General features: G+C 39.1%; 1 protein-coding gene across 1 annotated transcript in view; it reads left to right on the plus strand.

The window, feature by feature from the left end:
• LOC126143528 (CLIP-associating protein 1-A-like) overlaps nt 1-23,505 on the plus strand; it is a gene marked incomplete at its 3' end in the record, with an annotated part of 85,068 nt that extends 61,563 nt beyond the window's left edge. Inside the window, exons 11-13 of the mRNA XM_049915434.1 lie at nt 18,710-18,867; nt 18,948-19,057; nt 23,379-23,505. Coding sequence (XP_049771391.1) covers nt 18,710-18,867; nt 18,948-19,057; nt 23,379-23,505 — 395 coding nt within the window. The remainder of the gene's footprint in view (nt 1-18,709; nt 18,868-18,947; nt 19,058-23,378) is intronic.
• Nucleotides 23,506-23,905: the final 400 nt, after the last annotated feature.

A 23,905-nucleotide genomic window follows, 5' to 3' on the forward strand; every position in this document is an offset into this window, starting at 1 on the left:
CTGTTTCATTTGTTGATTTATCAGCAGTTCTTGGTTTGAGCTCTCTAACTAACCTTTTTCCTGCAAAACATCTACTAAAAACAGTTATGTGGAATCATTAAGTGTTCGGATTGATTTGACCATGTTGAATATACACTTAAATAGGTTTCCATTTGCATCTGCAAATGCTACCGTGATATTCCAGAGATACTTGCAGCAGCTATAATATGATATGTTGGTGCCACAAGCTGCGAATTATGTTGACTACATCATCCACACAGGGGCTATTTGCAAGTAACATCTCAAAAATTTACACCTATTTTGTGAACTTACAGAGATTAAATTCAGATGCAAAAAGAGAGAGTGTAACTTTTTTCTGGTGTGTCCATTATGGCTACATACTAAGCAGAGACGGTCTCTGACCTATATCAGCCCTTGTTGATTAAGTTAATGATCTCTCTACTCCAAATTTTGAAGAACTCCGGTTGGTATTGGGTAAAATAAACAATTACGGCAAATTCATTCCATGGGCCACACATATTTTGTACTCTTCCTATTGGCTTAAATTTATGTAGTATACTAATAGCCTGGCAGCTTTTTCAAAATTACAGAAGTGTTTGAAGTCTGCTCTCATGTAAAAAAAACTTAACGCTTCTTTTTTTCTGGACCAAATTACTCCTTATTACATTAATTTTGCTGTAAGGACCAGATGCAGACATACCAGCACAATAACTTAGTTGGAGGCCTTGGTTTAAGCAGTTACTACGGTGAGGTCCACTACAGGCGTACTTTTCTATATGCCAATACTGACAACTTATTACATTTTCCACTAGTCCCGATTATGACTTTGTTTTCAGTTTATCGAAAACATCTGAGACCCACTAGAAAAATTTCTGGCAATAGCCCAGCAAGTGCCAAATTTGACAGATCAGGACCTACTTCTAAGAGAAGTAGCTAATGATGTGTACCGTAGTTGGGTGAAGCACCTTTGTAAAGTTACAAATCTTGTACAACAGACTACTTTGTTTCCCTCACTGGATTACAAACAACCCTCATTCTGGGTTGTGGTTCAAACCAAGCTCCTAATACTAGATGAGGCGCACCATGGGATATATAGGATGAAGTCAATGGAAAAGCATGATTGATGTTGACCAGACATTTATGTTGATATTGAACATGCAGTCTGGCCCTGCAAACTATGCACAAAAAACTGGTCAGCACCAGCAAGGCAATTTCCTCCCACCAGTTCTACTCCAAATCATTCATGAGAGCAGGTACAAATTGGTTTTGTGATTATTTGTTGGGGACATGCTCTTAAATTTTCCATACATTGCCTGGAATGTAATCAAAGGAAGCCGTAGTTACAATTGGGGCATTGCCAACCATGTTCACTGTTGAGAGGATGACGCACAGCGTAGTATCAGATAATGACCTGCAGTTCATCTGGTAAATTATGCCCTTTTGTTAAAGTAACAGCAATACACCTCAGATCATCACTTTTCAATCAGTGTCTATCTCTAGGGTGGAGTGACTGGTCTGAATATTTACAGCCCACACTAATAAATTGATGACAATGACAGTAGCCTCCAAGGAAGCTATGACACGCTTACCTGCTTCTCATCATTACACCTCACCACACAGCTGAGATTTTACCCTGGCACAGCTGTCAGACACCTTACTCAGCAAACACAGAGCTCATATCCACACTTATATGATTGTACTACCTCACTGCACTTGGTTTGCACATTTGGCTATACACTGGATGGACCAAAGGAGTCATTATTGGCTATAAGGGTTTCCTATGTTCAAGGTGGTGGCCTGACAGGAGCGACTAGTGCGACACTAAAATCAGTTGGGGCTATGACAAGTAAGGGATTACATACCCCTGATACAACCATGTCAGGCCCAACCGAGTAGCTACAGTAGACCAGCACTACAGCTGGCCTAAGTCTATACTACCACAGTATAGTTACATGCAATACCAACCTGGCCAAGGTATCTCAACTAATCCGTTAGCTCGTCATACGTACTATCTCAGTGCCTGTGCTGTAGATCCACCTAGTTGAGGTCACAACCAGCAGCGATAAGTGATGAACCAGTGGAGGTCAATCATTTCCCCAAACAGTTGTTGCATCAGTTCTTGCCACCCATTGCCACCAAACGTTTGGCCCCAATGCCCGTTGTTCCTGAGTACTGGACTTCCCCTACTGTCACCTTGAGGCAATATTAAGGGTACTCACAATCCTTTGCTACTTGTACCAGTTCTGCCACTGTGCACCAGTTTAAGGGGGAAGGATTTTGTGTACTTACTATTGAGTTTTATTGAGATATACTAGGCCAGCAAAAGTATAATACAGAATTTCTAGTTCCATCACGGAGCACAAGCAAATGACCCACAGTAAGCATGTACCCTTATAACCAATAATGACTCCTTTGGTCCATCCAGTGCATAGCCAAATGTGCAAACCAAGTGCAGTGAGGCAGTACAGTCGTACAAGTGTTGATATGAGATCTGTGTTGTCAAGTCACATTAATGTGACCACCTGTCAAAAGCCTGAATAACCACCTTTTGTAGCGCATACCGCTGCGAGATGTGAACTAAGAGAGTCAATGAGATTGTGGAAGCTACCAACAGGAATACGGAGAACTCTACAGCGCTGTGGTCAGTTGCGGTAGGTTTCTTGGCTGAGGATCTGTGGCATGAACAGCATGAGTGGGGATGGTAACCTCATCCTGGTGGTCTTGGAACCGTGCATGGTCTCTGAGAGCTGTGTCACACATTGCATTGTCCTGTTGGTAAATGCTATCGTGCCAAGAAAAAACAAACTGGACATGGTTTCCAGAGATAGATGCATACTTGTGTTGACCCATTGTGCCTCCCAGTATGACAAGATCACCCAGGGAATTCCACGAAAACATTCCTCAGACCGTAATGCTTCCTCCTTGTTGCAGGTTGTTTGCTTTCAGATGGTGGGTGATCAGTTGCACATCTGTTCACCCATACACATCTATGCAGGTGTCATTCACGCCCGTCAACTATATCCTTTGGTTGCCTCAACTCCAGTTTTGGATAGTGCCATTTTACCACGTATGGTATACTTTAACGACAGTGGAACACAGAGAGTTTACAGTATTAGCCATTTCGGAAATGCTTCCATCCCTGGCATGAAAGCCAATGATCATGCCCTTTCACACATCAAATAAAGCACTCAGTTTTCACATTACAAGAAAAAGTGCGCTGTTTTTTGCATCCCCAGACACACTTTATGTACCGTCCACTTCCAGTGCTGTCACCAGTTGTGTGTTAGTGTTTATGGCATTGTGATGTAGAACTCAGTCGGTGCTCACATTAATGTGACTGGACCGTATACATTGCAATTGACACGTTAGATTGCTAAAGTCTTGAGCTGGTTGGAGGGTCCTGCCTACAATGCTCCAAGGATTCTCAGTTGGGAGAGATCCGGCGGGCTTGCTGGCCAAGGAAGGGTGTGTTAAGCATGAAGATGAGCTATAGAAACTCTCACTGTTTGCAGGCAGGCATTATCTCTCCGAAATGTAACCCCAGAATGGCTTGTATGAAGGACAACAAAATGTGGTTGACAGGCCATGTGCAGTTGGATAGGTATCCCACTGCTGTCTGGGACATCTCCAGACACATCTTCAACCTGGAATTTCAGTGACTGGAGTAGAATTGTCTTCAGTGATGAGTCCTACCTCGAATTAGCCCCGATGATCATCAAAGACATGTCTTGGAGACACCTCTGAAAGTGGTAGGAAACTAACCTGTCACCCACAATGCAGTCTGACAACCAGGAGTGATGGCCTGGAGTACAATTTCTCTTCATAGCAGGTCCCCTTCGGTTGTCATCCATGGCACCCATACAGCACAGTGGTACATTGGCTATATTCTATGCCCTGTTTATTTGCCTTTCATGGTAAGACAGGTTTACATTTTAGCAAGATAATGCCCACTCACACTTGAAGAGAGTTTCTATACTGCTTGTCTTCATGCTTAGCTAACCCTACCTTGGCTAGCAAGGTCACTGGATCTCTTCTCAGTTCAGAACATTGGGAGCATTATGGACATGGCTCTTCAACCATCTTGCAGTTTTGACAATCTAATGTGCCAATTGGAGAGAATTAGGCACAATATTCCTCAGGAGGACATCCAACAACTCTATCAATCAGTGCCAAGCTGAATAACAGCTTGCATAAGGGCCAGAAGTGGACCAACAAGCTATCAACTTTCTCAGTTTGTGTAGCTCTTTATCTTGAATAACTCGCCCAATTATTCTGAAATTGTAATTGTTTGTGTCTGTACGTGTGCATCACACCTAACGATTTCTGTCCAATTTGGATAATTGCTTCACGCTGCGTAGTTTTTGTTTTAGAGTGTGTTACTTGGCCTCGCATCACACTATACATTTGACTCAAGTACTGACATTTTACCCTCACTCTCATTGGCCAAACCAGCTGTGGAGTGGATTTAGTCTACAGTGCTCCCATAGTTGCCATTTGTCTTGATGTTACTCAGCATTTATAGTGTCAGAAGTAACACTACATATGAAACATTGGTTGATGTATTTTTGCAGAATTGCCTATCCTGTAAATGTCTTATCAGGTAAAGTATCAGATCCTCTCTATCAGTAGGCATCAAATAGCTTTGCTTAAGAGCCATTATTGACATCGTAGGACTACACCTTGGGCTGCATGGGGGAGGGGGGTAAAATGGCCATGTAAAGACAATTTCAATTTTCACCAAACCATAGTTATTAATAGCTAACCATCTACCCATTTTGACTCTATGTATTATAAGGTATCGCACCAAATATTTTCAAGTGAAAAAGAAAATAATATGTTGGAACTACATGTATTACACATGGCCAGTTTTCCATACCTAAACGGGTATCGTGGACAGTGCCATCGCAACAGAGTCCAAGGTCTGTTTTTCTGATTTCTTGGTGCGTATTGTAGGCATCTTCATGCCCTAGTGTACGAAAGAAAACCAGTTGGGTGCAGCAGACTGTCTTCAGTCGCACTTTTGTGTTAGGCCAAATACAACAGAACAGACATGTTGGCTGAGAGCTTTGTATATAAAAGGATTCAGGTTTTATCATTTGTATTATGCGTGTTTTATTGGGAGTAACCAACTCCTATTGGGGTAGAAAACTTATCAAACTGAAATAAATAACAAGGAACTATGTTTGCAGGCAAAAAGGTGTTGTTTAAACATTGATAGTGTTAAAAATTATTACTCTCCATACAAGTGAGGTAGTAAGAATGATAAAATGAATATGTTACCTCAGGCAACTCATAAACGAAAAAGTTTTTACTCAGAAATAATGGAACACACTTCCTCTGCCAATCTCACTGACAACAAGGGCAGTGTATTTTTGAACTAATGTGACCAGTTCTTGGCAGGCAGCAGTGCTGTTCAGAGCGTAAATATCCAATGGCCACTTTTCCTGTTCTGTCCACTTTACCAAACTTTCCCCTACCAATCTTACTGTTAGTTGCTAACCTACATAAATTAGTATATTACCTTAATTAATAACAGCAGCAGCAACAGGTAGTTACCCACTTTTCACCTCAACATGACCATTAGTATGGCCATCTTTGAATGATTTATCCTCTTTTCTTACAAGCCAATCACACTGTAAGTTTCCTCCATAAACATTATTAATAAACTAATTCATTTTGGCAACTTACCTGTCTTTCAAAGGCAGGAAAGGAATCATGGCATATATTTCCCACCTGACAGGTTTTTCAGCTAACTGAACCATTTTAAATAAGTACAAACAAATACATGCATGGTCTATGTTTCCATTATGCTGTTGTGGGTAGCCAGAGGACACCTAGTGCTGTTGTATGGATTGCTGACTGCAGTGCTGGTAAAAAGTACAGCAATCAGTTACAAATAATGTTTACTGCAAATTCAGATTTTATTCAGTGTGTGGCCATCTTCAATGCTAAAGAACATATAAGGAACAAGTTAAAATAAGGTAATATGCGTACCTTATTATGTGTACAGTTATGTAAGTGTTAAGTGTGAGTCAGTAATAAAGTTTGTATTAGCAGATGCAAGTTAAAATTTTACATTAGTCCCAACTGGTCCATCCATGTCAAAGGTTGAATTCACACAGGCCATTGGCTTCTTGTTATTTCGTACCAGTTTACAGCGCCCACTACATGGCATTGCTAAACTATATGGACTTTATTTTACAATCACATGTTTTGTTATTTTATTTCTTATTTTATACTTTTTTAAAAACTCATGCACATACATAAAACAAACTGGCAGTTGTAACTAACAATAGTGTCCAATTTACGAACTTTCAGCATGCTGTAATAATTGTAGGCCAGGAACTTCTGTTAATTGGTGCAACAAAAAACCAGCCAAAGTTGCAAATCTCAATTTTTTTAATAACTCGATAACTAGTTTCTGGCCAGAACTCACTTTCAAATCATCGTAACATAGTCAAAAATAGTACTTCCGAAAATGCAAAAACTATGTCAAAAATATGCAAATGAGCAGTGTGTTTGCACATTTTTTACATAGTTTTTGCATTTTTGGAAACACCATTTTTGACTATGTTATGATGATTTGAAAATGGATCCCGGCCTTAAACTAGTCATTGAGTGAATAAAAAAAGTGAAATTTGCAACTGTGTGGTTTTTTTTTGTACTGACAGTGTATAATGTTTTGCAGTTATACATATATGGTGGTGACAGTGTGTACTAACCAGTGGCATCAGTTATCATTGTACATTTTTACAATTACTTATAGTTTAAAATTACAGCAAATCTTATCCAGAAGACACACACTAATAAATTTATTTGTCAAATTTTAAGTGCAGCTACAGGAATTAGATTAGACAAAAATTGTGTTATAAGCTATTGGACTAGCAGCTTTATTTCGAACGGACCCAACATTTTTCTGTTTTATAATGTCCTTTCACACAGTTTTCACATAAAAATACATTATTATTTATGCAGTTTGGTGTTAAAACTAATAAACTTCCAGATACACCATGTATAATTGTGGGTAATATATTTGCCACCAAAACTATGTACTCATGTGCAATCTAGGATTAGTTTAATCGTAAATAGTTCGTTACTGCCAGATCAATGTGTCTGTTGGAAGTCTCATAGTATTTGAATCTAATGATTTTTAAATAATTTCAAAAAATGGAAACGTTTTGTGGCCCCCTGCTAATTAACCATTTAACTGCACTGGTCCTTCTAACGTGCGCGCCTTTGTACCTGTCCCTGTGTGCTCTGGACGTGTGCCAGGTAGAAGGACTGGTGGCGCGTGTAAACACGTTCAGAGCACACAGGGACAGGTACAAAGGCGTGCGCGTTAACACATCTAGAGCAGTTAAAGGGTTAAGCAGTGTCCCACAAGATAGTGCCTGATATTAAAAATTTCAAACTTGCGGAGAGATTAGATTTTTTCTGCCACCTCTTTTGAAAAAAATGTGACATGTTTGCCAAAGCTGGCTTCAAGCCGTTTATCATTTTGTCCCACATAGCAAACATCGCAGTTGGGACATCCCCTTCTGTAGGTGTCTGATCTATGGAAAACATTTCTTTTTTCCATACTGTTTTTAAAATACTACCCAGTTTACTTGTGGTACAAAATTCCACATTTACTTTTCTTTTTCTAAAAACGAGGTTATCCTGTCGCTAATTTTATCATAGTATGGTAAACAAATACACTTATTATTACTGTTGTCCACTACATTGAAACTATTTTTTTTTTGCCATTTGTTCACTATGTTGTTATAAATGTTGTTGATGTAATTATATGGGTAAGTTATCAACACTTTGGATTTAACACTGTTTAAATAAATTTATTAATATAGATATTTTGGATAGGACTTACTGTATTTTTAAACTATATGTAACTAAAAATGTACAGCACTAACTGATGCCACCTGTCACCTCACACAGTCACTATCATGTATGTGTAACTTTAAAACATCAGAGACTTTTTTTAGTTAATATATTTTGGCAATCCATCACATATGTAGAGGACACTGTAAACTGATATGACATACATGGAAGCCAGCAGCCTCAGTGTGAACTCAGTCTTTGACATTGATAGTCCAGTTGGGACTGTGTTTATGTATAAATGGTTGTAATGTTTTAAGTGATATCTGCTGTTATGTATTTTATTATTAACTCACAAGTAAAACTTATACAACTGAACATATACTAAAGGATGCATGTCACCTTATTGTAATGGGTTTTTTGTATGTGTTTAAACACTGAAGATGGCCACACGGTGATCAAAATCTGGATTTGCAATAAACATTATTTGTGACTGATTGCTGTACTTATTACCACTTGATGTTTATCTGTACCATGTTGTTGTATCCATATGATGCAGAGCTAAAATTGGCCAGATTGAGACAATTCTTTGGAACTATACAATCTACATTACAACATAACATACAGAAAGAAACACTAATTAAACCATACAAAGTAATAGTGTTGCCTTTGCTGCTGTATGGTAGTGAATGTTGGATCCTAACATCTGATCAATTACATCGAAACGAATCATCAGACAGGAAGGTCCTTCACTTTGTAGTGGTATATTCATTGTTGGACCATAAAATAAATACCGATATTAGACAAGAACTAAACATTGAACACATGGGAAAAAAAGAAAGAAAGAAGACGGAATGACCATGTCCAACATATGTTTAATGATAGGCTAACTGAAGCTGCAATGCAGTATAACCCAACTGGCAAGAGGAGCGTTAAATGTCCCCAAATGGTGGCATGAACAATTCTGAGACAAAATAGGCTGAAAGGCCTAATTCTTGGTGGTGCTGGTGCTGGTCTATATCACCAGTTAAATATTTGTTGGGTGCATTTAATTTGTTCTGCTTTGTGGTAGATACTTGAATCCTGCCTGATTCAGCATCATGTCCCTTCTTCTGTAATTTGCACATTGTTGTCTCAACTTTCATTTGTCAGCAGTTGCTTCCACCTCCCTCTATGATAATAACTACTATCTATATTAACTATTTTAGTTATATATATAGTTGAGGTTAAGGACTGCATGTGAATGGAAGGTCCATGAACCACCACCACCACCACCACCACCTCCTCCTCCTCCTCCTCCTCCTTCTCCTCCTCCTCCTCCTCCTCCTCCTCCTCCTCCTTTTTTTTCCACTGATGACTTTATGCTATTTGCCTCTAGTGCATATAAGATTCATCAGTGAATAGAACAAGTCCAAAAGTCAGTCTACTTGGTCTGTTTTTATAAGGCTATAATGAAGTATAGTCATCAAATCAAGAAGAAAAATGTGCACACAAACAGAGGAGTCACAGAACCAGTTGATGAATGGTTGTAATTAGAGCACTTAAAGATGGACAGCAGTAGAAATAAAGCAGAAGAGTAGAACTGGCCGTGAGTGTTTTTGGTAAATAAACAGTTTTCAAAATAAAGTTTCTGGTTTATTCAATATTGAAAGTTCATAATATAATATTACCAGTTGTGACTTCAGTAGAGAGACAAGCACTTTAAATGAAAAAAATTCAAAAATTGAGGGTTGCTTGACAAATAATGGAGATATGCTTTTCGGGGACTACTGGAAGAGAGAGAAAAACAAAATTTATCAGAGGGCAGACGGAAGTGAAAGATGTGATAATGACAGTAATGAAATTGAAATGGGATTGGATGGGACATGTATTCAGGCAAACATATGTAGCAAGAAAACTATTTGAAGATTTACAAGTGGTAAGAAAATGACTGAGGCAATGACCAAATGGAAGGTGTGCAAATATCGTTAGAAAACATGCATGAGCATGAATATTACGTAAGACTGTAGTGTATGCAAAAGTCCAGTAGACATCATTGTCCACCAAGTAGTTGTCACATGGCTCATACTGATGTTAGGTTTATGACTTAAGACTTTATACTGCAACAAATACACAAGCCAGGTTAGTGAGGGAAGGGAAAATGTTTGGTGCATGAGTATCAAAGAAAACAGCAGTCAAAATAAATTAATGCTACAGAAGTGGGACAAGTTATTGGATTAAAAAGAAATACATGAGTTTGGCTTTAAAAAAAAAGTAGCTTAAAAATTATGCAGCATAAATTTGATACTTAAACAATAAGAATGTTGTGTTGCATGTTTTGACGTGTGTTGACTGCTCCAGGAAGAACTTATTGTAGATTTTCCTGGCAGGTCAGGAATATAAGCTGCTTACAGCTGCATAACGCAGTACAGTATTATGTAATTATGTTAATTCTCATTAAGTTTATGAAATTCAGACTGCATGAAAGAATGTAAACTATGGATTTAAATTATTACAGTTTCTGTGCAATTCCATTATGCAAGGGTGGTGAGTATTTTCGCATTTTATTTTGTTGCTTGGTTTTACAATGTGTGAAATTCAATTGAAGTGCTTGTGTCTGCCCATTTAATGACATTAGTGGGTTCAAACTCCTATAACTGTATCCTTAGGGTACATGATTGGTATTGCTCACCACATAAAAAAGAGGGCTACAGTCCTTCAGTAATCTGTCACTTCCAGGCAGAACCAGAAGAAAAATGGGGGTAAGGAAATAAATACATTTGGCGAATGGGTGGGTGGATTGGTACCAGATCTCTCTGAAATCTGCATGAGCATATAGTGGTCAAATGAGTAGGCAGTAAATAAAGTAGAAGTGGAGATTCAGAAATAGATGACTTAACCTATGGCTTTCTGGCGCCCTATAATGTCTGCAGAGTTGTTTGGCTGATAAACCATGCATGTAACATAATTGAAGAGTAATCTGTACTTATTGTTCTTATGTACATCATGTTACATATTTCATGAAACATATTGTTTTTGATTATTCTTTCTTAGTATTATCTTGATAGTAGACATTCTTTCATTGAATGTTCTGTATGTGTTATATTACAGATTTCTTTTTGTGTTCTCATATTGCTGTAGCGTGACTGTGCTGTGTTTTATTTGCTAGGAACTCTTCAGTTCAATAACAAAGATGATCCTTGTTCCATATGCTGTTTATTGACTGACAGTACAGAACTGTAATGTATGCCTTCTGGAGCTCGAGAAACACTTTGTCAATGTGGGTGCCAGTAGTTTACAGGTTTCTGAGTCTTGTAGATGAATGATGTGAGCTGGGTTTCTTGAAATCATGGCTTGAAGGATATTTTGGTCTCTGGCAAGATCATAATATACAAGAATAAAACCTGTTTCAAAATTCTACAACAGGTTAAAATCTGTGATACAGGCCTATACTTGTGTGCATTTTGGTAACGTGAATGAGTTCCTCTCTCAGTAGCTGCTGGCTGGGCCTCCTTCACATCTTGGACAAGAAACCCCCCCCCCCCCCCGCCCCCCCCCCCCCCCCAATCAACACTGGTCTCCCTTCTCAACCTGCCTCCTTTTTGCTTGAGGGGTTCCATCACATGCTTAATGTTTGAGTCCCCAATACCTGGCAAATTCATCCTCTGTACCTGTCTAGAATCTTCAGAGAGATCAGACTCAGTCCCAATTGTTCTCTCACTAGTGAGCGAGGCTTCACATCTGTTTTTAAAGGCATAAGGAGACAACCGTATTGCTACTACCCACTTTTGCCTTCTGTCCAGGAATACGCAGCCTTGCCACTATTTGCCATTCACACTTAGGTGAGTGTGAACCAATCAGGTCAGGTGTATTGGAAGGCATTACAACATCAAAGATCCCAGGTGTTGCTAGAGACGCCAAAGGCAACACATCTTTCTCTGCTGATGCTTCAATGCTACTGCAGTTCAGGGCAGCAGCCAAAAGTCTTCAGACTGTGACCAATGCAGTTTCCAACCATTTCCAGGTGATGTCCAGTTCCTTCAGCTTCCATGTGCAACAGCCACAGTTCTTACTATTTTTAACTGCATGCAGCTATACATAAAAAAAAAAAAAAAAAAAAAAAAAAAAAAAAAAAAAAAAAAAAATTCTTCTTACCCAGCAGTCACTAAGACACTAGCTTTATACTGACATCACACATTAATATGGTAAGCTTAACCAAATCAGATATATCTTTGCTTGATGAAGTACCCTTGTCACTTGTTGCTATAATATTGTCACTTGTTGTTATAATACACGAGGGTGGTTTGAAAAGTTTTCAGAATCACCACGAGAGGTCAGCGTTAGCGCAACGAGTTGTTCACATGATATTCATTGGTCTGTTGCCTGTAAACACAGGCCACGTCAGTGCTCTTGGAAGAGCGCTGTGGTGGTGACGTGGCTCTGTTGTTGTTCCCGCGTAGTGATTTGCGAAGATGGAAAAGATCGAGATTCGAGCAGTGATTAAGTACTTCGTAAAGAAAGGCATGAAAGCAAAGGACATTCATGCTGATTTCCAGAATACATTGGGGGACTCGGATCCTTCATATTCAACTGTTACCATGTGAACAAATGAATTTAAATTTGGTCGGGAGAGCTTAGATGATGATCTGTGCAGTGGTCAGCGAGATGTGTCACTACTCCACAAGTTATTGCAAAAGTGCATAAAATGGTCATGGAGGATTGTCGATTAAAAGTACATGATATTGTTCATGCTTTCCAGATGTCATCTGAAGGGGTATATCACATTTTAACTGAAGAATTAGAAATGAAAAAAAAAATTATCTGGAAGATTGGTGTCATGACTCTTGACGCTGGATCAAAAAATCATGAGAATGGACATATCGGAACAATGTTTGGCCCATTTTAGGAGAAACAAACAAGAATTTTTGTGCCAGTTTGTGATCACAGATGAAGCTTGGGTGCACTACTATACCCCAGACACAAAACAACAGTCAAAGCAGTGGAAACATGCCGATCCTCCGCCACCAAAGAAAGCAAGGACAATTCCTTCAGCAGGAAAGAACATAGTGTCAGTGTTCTGGGATGCTAAGGGGATTCTGTTTGTAGGTTATCTCCTTACTGGGCAAACAATTACTGGAGAATATTATGTTAACCTCCTGCACAAATTGCAACAAAATATATGCAAAAAAAGACCTGGTTTAGTAAGGAAGAGAGTTATCTTCCATCAAGACAATGTGCGCCTGTACACGTGTTGTCACCATGGCAGAATTACACGAACTAAGGTATGAATATGAGCCACACTTACCTTATTCACCTGATATCACTCCATCAGACTTCCATCTCTTCCCAAAACTGAATTTTTTTTTTGGTAGATTAACTTCAAACGAAGAATTGATAGCCGGAGTTGACAACTATTTCACAGGCCTGGAGGAAACTAATTTTCGTTATGGGATTAAGGCTCTGGAACATCATTGGACCAAGTGCATTAATGTACAAGGAGACTACATTGAAAAATAAAAATAAAAGTTTCAGTGATAAAAGTACTTTTTTTCTATTCTGTTCCGAGAACATTTCAAACCACCCTCGTAGCTTGCTTAAACTGCTGCCTGTCTTGAACTTTCGTCCTTATCATTCCCCTGTTAATATTAACACATTACAGTACATGAACTATTGCAACATATTTATAAAATTTATGTCTCTTGAAAAGTTGGGTTTTGAGGTCTGCCTAGTAGATGTCTCAGTGCTTCACTGTTCATCTGTCCATAATACGCTGTCCAAAGGTGTGCATAACGATGTTGTGTGTTATTCTTCCTTTTAGAATTGAATAAGTTGTGGGGTACAAGATGTTGATGATATGAAATCTTTTTGTGTCAGCAGTTTCATCATCATGTTTTATGTCAGTTTCATCATATTTTATATTAGTTTCAGCGTCATTTTTATGTCCATTTTGACATCATGCTGCCAGGGACAGTGAGAATGCTCTCAACCCTTCTCCCTCAAGATCTCCAAGGACACACACACACACACACACACACACACACACACACACACACACACACACACACACACACACACACACTACAATTGATAGGGTGAGCAACAATCTGTGACTGCTAATGACATTGTAGCATATGGGAAAGGATCATTATTGAGTGGCTGTAGCGAGAGACAGAATTTCTGTTTAGTGTAATGTGTGGTAGCTTGCTTGACACATGGAAGACTGTAAATGAGTGCAGATGAGTAAGAAAAACATCCTGTAATGTTAGAATACAGTATTAATGGTGTGTTGCTTGACACAGTCATGTTGTTTAAATATGTAGATGTAATGTTGCAAAGCGTCTTGAAATGGACGTATCATGTAAGGTCAGTTGTAGAGAAGGTGAATGGCTTAGTTTATTTGGAGAATTTAGGAAAGTGTAGCTTATCTGTGGAAGAGAGAGCATGCAGAACACTTGTGCAGTTCTTTCTGGAATAGTAGTCAGGTGTTAGGGAGCTGCTACCAGGTAGGATTAAAGAAAGACATTAAAGGGAGAACAACACTCTTTTTGTGAGACACTGTTGACAAAATTCAGGTAACTGGCATTTGTGGCTGACAGCAGAATGAGTGTACTGCTGACAGCATACATTTCACATAGGGACCACAAATAGAAGATAGAGAAAATAGGGCTCATATGGAGGCATGTAGACAGCCGTTTTTCTTTTGCTCTGTTGTGAGTGGAACAGAAAGGGAAATGCCTAGCAGTGATATAAGGTATGCTTCACCATGCACCCTGCACCATATGATGGCTTGCAGAGTACAGATGTAGATTTAGTGGAGCCAAGATTTTGCCTTAAACATGTGCTTCAATTTTATGTACTTTACCTTGGAGGCATGTCTCCCCAGACCATTTCAGTGCTTTCCAAAGTTGCTACAAATGTGAGATAAACCGTATAATCCACTGAAGATAAGTGAAGCATTTGAAACTGGTTTTTCAAAGTGAAATGATCATTATCTACTGACTGGTTGCTGTCTTTACTATGTTATTTATTCTAGAAACAGTCACAGGTTCAATAAATATCAGTGTAATCTGTTACCACTGATTAACAGCAGCCAAAAGTGTACTCTGCTCATGCTCTGGTAAACTTAACTGAAAAATGTTGGTTTGTTAGCCCTTTTAAAAGGTATGTTTATACCTTTAGTTTTGAGTATGTGTCTGTTCCAATAACAGATGAGGAAAAATATTGTTTTGTGGCAATACAGATAAAATAAGTACTTGAGGGCAGTTTATACTGCAGAATGCAAGATACTGAATATTGCTTTAACTATTTTATGTTTGCTATTTAGTTTGATCCCTGATGTTTTTTTTTTTAAGTCTTCAGTGGGTGATTAATTAGCTTATTAAAAACAGCCTGCAAACATTGTCATCTTTCTGAAGACTAATGCTCATATTTAAATGTGGCCTGCTTCTGTATTTGTTTATAATGCATTCCTGTGCATATTATAGTTATAAAAGCAATCTTACCCTTGAAAATATAAAATATTAGTTAAATAAATCATCAGTTCATATTATTTTTTCTGCATTCATGCAGAACGTGACGTGTAGGCAAAAATTATTAATTTCTTTGAGTATCATGGTATGGTTTTACTGAAATCACTCTTATGCATTGGAATGTGGGTGGTGCTGACAAGTATGAAGATCCTTTGCTTAACCATAGATCCCTGCAAAAATCTTGAACACATTAATAATGGCTAGTAACAATTTAAAGGGCTATTACTTCTAATGCAATCAACCATTCTTTCCTGCCTTTAAGTCTACAGACATTATACCCTTGAAGACTACCCAACAATCCATCTGTTTCACATTGCTGATTACTCATTATTGCTTCATATATAAGGGGAAGTCAAATCAAAATGAACATAGTGTGCACATTGGTAGTGCAGGTAGCTGTGTGCGTGGAAGTGCCCTCCATTGGCAGTCAGGAAAGAACAGGGTGATTCTCACCTCTGTGCCATTTGTCTGTTAAACATGGTTGACGTGAGGCCAATGAATTGAATGTGTGTTTGACTTTACTATGGATTCTGGGCGAGAGGAACAGCAAGGTGCAGTTTTTTACTGCAGAAGGATTGTCAGGAAGGGAAGTTCATGCCTGAATGAGTGCTGTATATGACAAACACAGCACGTCATGTGCACGTGTGATTGCATTGAATAAACACTTTGGCGGAGGTTGGGTGTCATTGAAAAATAGCAGTCTTCCAGGACTGGCTCATCATATCATTACTGCAGTGGGTGTTCCGTCACAAATAACCAATGCCAGAGGGTGTTAGATATTTGCCTCGTCTTGGGCATCAGTCACAGTACTGCTCACACCATCATGACAGAGCATCTGAAGTTCTGGAAAATCTGTGTGCAGCTGGTTCCCCACAGCCTAACAGAGTAGCAGAAGTTGAACAGAATGCCTATATCACTGCAGCACTTGGAACAGTATCACAGTGAAGAATATTGTGTCCTGTCCCATACTGTCAGAGGTGGTGAAACATGTCATTATTTTGAGCTAGAGAGTGTCAGAACCAAAAGTGGAAACATGTGAATGCCCTCCTACCGTGGTAAATGGACACTTTGCAAAAACGTGAATCAGGCTATCGAGTCCAAATGCCTAATAATGTTGATGGAGGGCATGGATGTGTTGCAGGGTAATGTCCACCAATGTTTTGCCAAGTTTGTTTTGACTATACTGCAGAAATTTCACTGGGAAGTTCATACACATCCTCCATACAATCCCAACGTCTCCCCAACCAATTTCCATACTTTTGAAACCATGAAGAAGACATTCGTGGCTATCAAGTTGCTTCAGACGTAACAGTGCAATGCCTGGGTACAAAAATTGTTCCGTGGGAAACTGCAGACATTTTTCCACAAAAGCATTGACCATCTTGTCAGACAGTGGGATAAAAGTATTAAATGTTACAGTGATTACTTTTGAAATAATAAAGAAATTACTTACTACTTTCCATCTGTCTCATTTTCATTTGACTGCCACATATGGATAGACCTGCCAAATAATAGAGCATATATTATCCACTTCCTATGTCTGTGTACTTGCTTGTGTGCTTGTCTCATGAATGCTTTGTACGTATCTTCAATATTTGTAAAATGACTGCACCGTAATTAATCCCTTTCACAATTTTGCATGTATGTTGTGTCCATTACTCACATTCTTAACACAGTTTTTGTTCTGCAATGCATGTTAACAAATGCTTCAAGAGATATGTCCCGATTTTCTTCATCAGGAACTCAAGGCAGTAAAAAAGGTATGTGATTTAGCTCATATTTTACAGTAATATGTCTTACAGGTATCTCTTTATTTATTATAATACTTTTTATGAGACTCCCTCATGGCTTGGGTCATACCTTGAGCAATGACAACACAAGAGTTTGGGAATACTGTATCTGTCAATATTGGACAATACAACAGTTATTTGTGGTATTTTATGTTGACTGGGTTCCACAGCAGTGGTAAAAATGACATCATGTAACACTTCAAGTTGATTTTCAATTTTTTGATGGTGCGACCAGTTTTGATTAGAGACAGTTATCCAGCACAGATTTTTGTGAACATCAAGAGTAGCATACACACACACACACACACACACACACACACACACACACACACACACACACACACACACACACACACATATATATATATATATATATATATATATATATATATATATATATATGTCTGCTTGTGTCTGTGTATGTGTGGATGGATATGTGTGTGTGTGCGAGTGTATACCTGTCCTTTTTTCCCCCTAAGGTAAGTCTTTCCGCTCCCGGGATTGGAATGGCTCCTTACCCTCTCCCTTAAAACCCATATCCTTTTGTCTTTCCTTCTCCTTCCCTCTTTCCTGACAAGGCAATCGTTGGTTGCGAAAGCTAGAATTTTGTGTGTATGTTTGTGTTTGTTTGTGTGTCTATCAACCTGCCAGCGCTTTTGTTTGGTAAGTCTCATCATCTTTCTTTTTATATATAAAACACAATGCCAAAAATATATCATCTCTAAATAATGTTTAGTCATGCAGATGGAAATGCATGGAGGGTTAATGCTGTCATGTTGTACTGAGGCTGGAGTGTTCAGCCATAGTTGAAGACAAATTAACTCTTCATGCTTAGGGATCCATGATATAACAAAATTGGCAGCTTATAAAAGAAAGCTACTTCCACAGAGTTCACATATCACATAGCATTAAACTTAAGCTTTTAGTCCAATTTAGTCATGTAGTTTGATGATGGAAGTTATATACATTACTGAAGAGAGAGCAAATGAGAAGATATTCATGATGTTTTGTAATGATATGGCTCACAATAATTATGTTAAAGAGAAAAATGAGCAGTGGTATAAGGAAAAGATAGATTGCTACTGACCGTAAAGATGATGCATTGAGTTATAGACAGGCACAATGAAAGGACACTTACGCATTAGCTTTCGGCCAAAGCCTTCATCAGAATAGGAAAAACACACACACACACACACACACACACACACACACACACACACACACACACACACATACACACACATTCATTCACACAAGCAAGCACACCTCATGCATACATGGCCACCATCTATGGCATGCAGAGACCAGCCTGTACTGGTTATTGAGTGTGTATGTGTGTGTTCCTTATCTGAAGAAGGCTTTAGCCAAAAGCTAAAGTGTAAGGGTCTGTTTGTCGTGCCTGTGTGTAACTACTCAACATGTCATGTTTATAGTGAGTAGCAATCTATCTGTTCCTTATATTGTTAATATTCGACCCTGGATTTTCCAGTGTTTGAAATCAGCAGTGATATTTATCAGAGGGTATACCTGTGGCACAGGCCCTATTCAAAATTTAAATGGATTAGAGATACTAACTAAATCTTTTTTACACAATTACAGCATCAGCAGGAGCCCTTGACGAGGAGCATTTTGTGAAAGTTTTTGAGGAAGTTCAACCAGCCAAAATTTTCACTGTGCGAGAATTGGAAAAAGCGCTGACCAAAATAACTGACATCATTAATGATCCAAATAATGATTGGTCAAAACGTGTTGAGGCGGTTAGTAATGTGATGATTAGGATTATAAGTGTTAATAAAATTGATTTCTTAAAATAAGTAAAAACTTTTGTGTATTTCAGTTGAAAAAACTACGATCTGTTGTAATGGCTCGAGCTGCTAAGCATGAGGAATTTTTCAAACACTTACGTTTAATGGAGACACCATTTTTAGGAGTTTTGAAAGATCTGAGGTTAGTACTTAAACTTTGTTCTTTTTAAATTTCTCTCTGTAGTGCAGGTTTCTCTCAAGCTCTGAGATGTCTTTTTTTGATAAACAAGAGAACTGTTAATGATTCTGCGTGGAATTGTGAGAGTGATATTAATAGTTTTTGGTTGCTCAGTTAATCAGTGCTTCAACAAAATTGTGTATCAGAAATCGTGTGACACACACATTTCATGAATGAAGCTGTTCATGGCTACCTTATTGCTGTGATAATTTTGTTAGTGTATTTGGGCCTTTCGGCCATATTACTGAACATGTGAATGAATTATTGAGAGGTATTGGATTGTTAATGAAATGTTGGAGTTTATTGAATAGGGAGAGTAGATAGGGGAATGTAAAGCACAAACATTGAAACACACTGAGCCATGGGACTCGGTCCTTAAGGCATAGAACTTGCATGTGGAAAGAGCAGGATTCAAATCCCCAACCAACCATTCAGATTTAGGTTGTTCTTGGTTCCTGAATCATTTGAGTACTGGAATAATTTTATTGAAACAGCCATGGCAAATTTCCCAAAATCACTTAATGCAAATGCCAGAATGGGTCTTTTGATATGGGCACTACTAATTTCTGGAGGCACATGCCGAACTGGGTATTTTGAAATGGACACTTCTGATTTCTTTTGCTGTCTAAACCCTATCCAAAGTTGTGCACCATTTTTACTAACCTTGCCACTGATGGGATGTTGAACCCTAATCATCTTTGGGAAACAAAGTAGACAAAGTGTATATGATGAAATAAAAACGTAGAAAAGCTTGTGATGATACGCAGTAACAGTGATAATACTGCTAGTGTAAATATTGCAGTAACTAGACATACATTCAATATTAACAGTTAAGAAAGCAGAAAAATAAAGTGTGCCTTTGGCACTGAAAGAGTCTTCATGGATGTTGTGTGGTCCAGTGAGAAAGAAAAAAAAAATGACTATAAAGAATGCCAGAATGAGATTTTCACTCTACAGCAGTGTGTGCGCTGATATGAAACTTCCTGGCAGGTTAAAACTGTGTGCCGGACCGAGACTCGAACTTGGGTCCTTTGCCTTTCGCTGGCAAGTGCTCTGCCAACTGAGTTACCCAAGCACGACTCACGCCCCATCCTCACGGCTTTACTTCTGCCAGTACCTCGTCTCCTACTTTCCAAACTTCACAGAAGCTCTCCTGCAAACCTTGCAGAACTAGCACTCCTGGAAGAAAGAATATTGTGGAGACATGGCTTAGCCACAGCTTGGGTGATGTTTCCAGAATGAGATTTTCACTCTGCAGCGGAGTGTGCACTGATATGAAACTTCCTGGCAGGTTAAAACTGTGTGCCGGACCGGACCCCCCTCCAGGTAGATCACTTCCTTACATTGAACTGTCTGCCTTACTCCAGCAACTGCCTATGTTTCTCCTCTTTGACTTCAATCCACTGTGGGGGGGGGGGGGGGGGGGGCACTTCAATGGGTAGGGTCTCTTAATTGATCAGCTTATTATGGACCTCTATTTGTGTCTCCCCTCAATGACAGTTCCCCTTCAGTGCAGCTCATGGCACCTTTATTGCTATCAATCTCGTCATCTCCTCCTATGCTCTCGTGGCTTCCCTACATTGGTCATCCCATGGTGACCTTTGTGACAGTGACCACTTTTTCTGGTGATTCTATTGTTCCCCTGCTGCCGTCAGGCAGACAGGCCCCCATGTTGGGCATTCTACAGGGCCAATTGGCTTTTATATATGTCTGCTGTGCACTTCGACACCTCCCTCTTGAATTCCATTGGTGCAGTCGTGCAAGGCATCTCTGCCATTATCTTTGTGCTACTGGCACTGCTGACACCCTATCCACAGGTCCCCCTCGTTGTCGACCGGTACCGTGGTGGACTAAAAGTGTCGCAGTCGCTGTCCAGGACCACCGACAGGCGCTGCAGCAATTAAAACGACACCTTTCACAGACCGACCTTCTCACTTTTAAGTGTCTCCATGCTAAGGCTCGTTACCTTATTAAGCAGAGTGAAAAGGAATGCTGGGAGCGCTGTGTTTCCTCCTTGGGGATGTATGCCTCTTCATCACAGGTTTGGTCAAAGCTCCGTAGCCTTCAGGGCGGCTAGCGACTGTCAGCTGTCCAAGGTCTTAACCTCCAAGGTGTTCTGTGCACTGATCCATTGTTCCTTGCAGAACAGCTCGCGACACACTTTGCGATGGCACCGGTGTCCTCTTCCCATCCTGCTACCTCTCTCCGGCAGAAATTTAGAGTTTTAACAGACCCACCTATGTTCCATCCTGCACTACGCTGAGCCCTATAATGAACCCTTCACTGAATGGGTATTCTTGCAGGCTCTTACCTCTTCACAAGACATGGCCCCAGGGCCGGATTCCATCCACAACCAGATCATCCAACACTTGGACGCTCCCCAGAGGCAACATCTCCTGAAGATCTTCAACTGCATTTGGCTCACGGGTGTTTTTCTGTCACAATGATGAGACTGTACTGTTATCCCTGTCCTTAAGCCCAGGAAGAAGCCAACGTCTGACAAATGTAAATGGCTTGAGAAGATAGTTAGCTTCAGATTATCTTGGGTACTCGAATCTCAGGGCCTTTTGTTCCCATATCAGTGTGGCTTTCGTGCAGGACGATCTCCAACTGACCATTTACTCAGATTGGAAACAACCATCCGACAGGCTTTTACTAACCACCAGCACCTTGTCGCGGTTACTTTGACCTATATAAGGCATACAGCATGGCTTGGTGCCATCACATTTTAGTTACCCTCCATGACTGTGGCTTCCGTGGGCCCCTTCTGATTTTTATCTGTGAATTTTTCTCGCACCAGCTCTTCAGAGTTCGAGTTGGCACTTTACACAGTGCCCCTCACAGTCTGGAGAATGGTATTCCACAAGGTTCTGTGCTAAGTGTCACACTCTTCCTCATAGCCATCAATGCACTTGTAATCTCTGTTGGGCCTCTGCTTGGCATTGTACGTTGACGATTTTTGCATCTGGTGCAGCTGCCACTTGGTAGCATCTGCTGAGCGCCGGCTCTTAGGTGCCATCCAACATGTCTCCGTGTGGGCCTGAATGAAAAAAAAATAATAATAATAATAATAATAATAATAATGTCAAAAAAATTGGCATTTTGGAGACAATGTTCCTAATAAGTACTAGGGAAGTGTTTTGGTTAAAGCATACTAAAATCTCTGAAGGACGTCAGCATCTATTTGTTTCAAGAAAATGAAGAAATTAGAGCTAGGCCTTGGTAGTTGACAAATTAGAGTGCACTCTCTTGGTTTATGCACTGCATGAAAACCAAGTGAGATGAAATAAGAACACTATTAGAAATTAGAAGAATGGATCTAAGATGTATAGTTCCTTATGCACTGAAATGGATTGTAGATGTATTATGCATGCAAAATTGACAAATTAGATCCGGTAAAATTAACAAATAGCATACCCGGTAAAATTGACAAATTGTATATCCTGTATGTCATGATTATATCCAGGTGGTGATAGGTGAGAAATGACCGATTTATAGTTAATCAACATGTGTTCAGCACATTCTTTCTAGTAATTTAATTTTAAATAGAAATGACTTCAATGAGTTACATGAAGACAGTTATTATTATTATTATTATTATTATTATTATTATTATTAAAAATTGCACATAATTGATTTATTTAAGTATTCTCTTCCTTCAATATTTTAAAATATAAGTGCTAAGGTAAATGTGTTAATTACATGGCTTTCCTACTTGTGCGAATGTGCAGTAGCATTACTGGCATGATAATATGGACTGGTATTATTTGAAACCTGTACATTGTATTTGGCCTGCTTCAGGGAATCTCAGAGAAAGAGGTCATAGTAAAAAACGGCAGTTACAGTTTTCTAAATTTCATGAATTTTTATTAACAAGATAGGAACTGTTAAGTATCTGTACAGTCTGTGTTCAGCATAGATTCAGAAATTTTTTTGGTGTACAAGACGCCATTTGTGTCAAGAGGAACTCAATCCTTCACATGTATTTAGGAATTATGTCACAGACTGTGCAGTCCTAGTTTGTTGTACCAATATGTTTTTGGTACAATACACAGTCTGTTATTACATGTCAGTAGAAATATATCACACATTTCAATATTTAAACATTGCTACTACAGGTTTGAGATCCTGCAAATGCTTTAATTGTTGTTGTTGTTGTTGTTGTGGTCTTCAGTTCTGAGACTGGTTTGATGCAGCTCTCCATGCTACTCTATCCTGTGCAAGCTATGCTTTAATTATGTGTTAGAAATGATATCTTACTATAACATCATTATGAATGTTACAGGTCACAGGTTGTGAGAGAAGCGTGCTGCACAATAGCTTTTATGTCTCGACAGCTAGGCTCAAAGTTTGACCACTTTGCAGAAATTATTCTTGGCAATCTAATTAATCTGATTCCAAATTCAGCTAAGGTATGTTGACCTCATGTGGATAACTATTTAAATATTAAGATTCTTGACAAGTATAACAAGAAAAGGATGTAATATAAGTAGAAATTTCATAAACCAACTTCTTCTTTGGAATTTCCTGTGTTTAACATTTAGCTACCTAGTATGTCCAAGTAGTTTTGATTTTGTTTGTGTGGATATTATAGCTGTCCCGAAAACCCAAAGGAGCTGATTTTTCCCCCACGACGAGATGGTCCTTTGTTTCCTTACTAGCAGCTTCAGTTTACAAATTAAATATCAGTGATGACAATTAGTACCCATGCCCCATACCTTTTCTGATTTTGTATTGTTGTGCACGAGTTCATACATAATAGTAAGGAGATGTGGACTACAGTGCGTTACGGCAACTGTCATCATAGGAAAG

This window comes from Schistocerca cancellata, unplaced genomic scaffold, assembly GCF_023864275.1.
Source record: "Schistocerca cancellata isolate TAMUIC-IGC-003103 unplaced genomic scaffold, iqSchCanc2.1 HiC_scaffold_822, whole genome shotgun sequence".
Classification (NCBI taxonomy): Eukaryota; Metazoa; Arthropoda; class Insecta; order Orthoptera; family Acrididae; genus Schistocerca; species Schistocerca cancellata.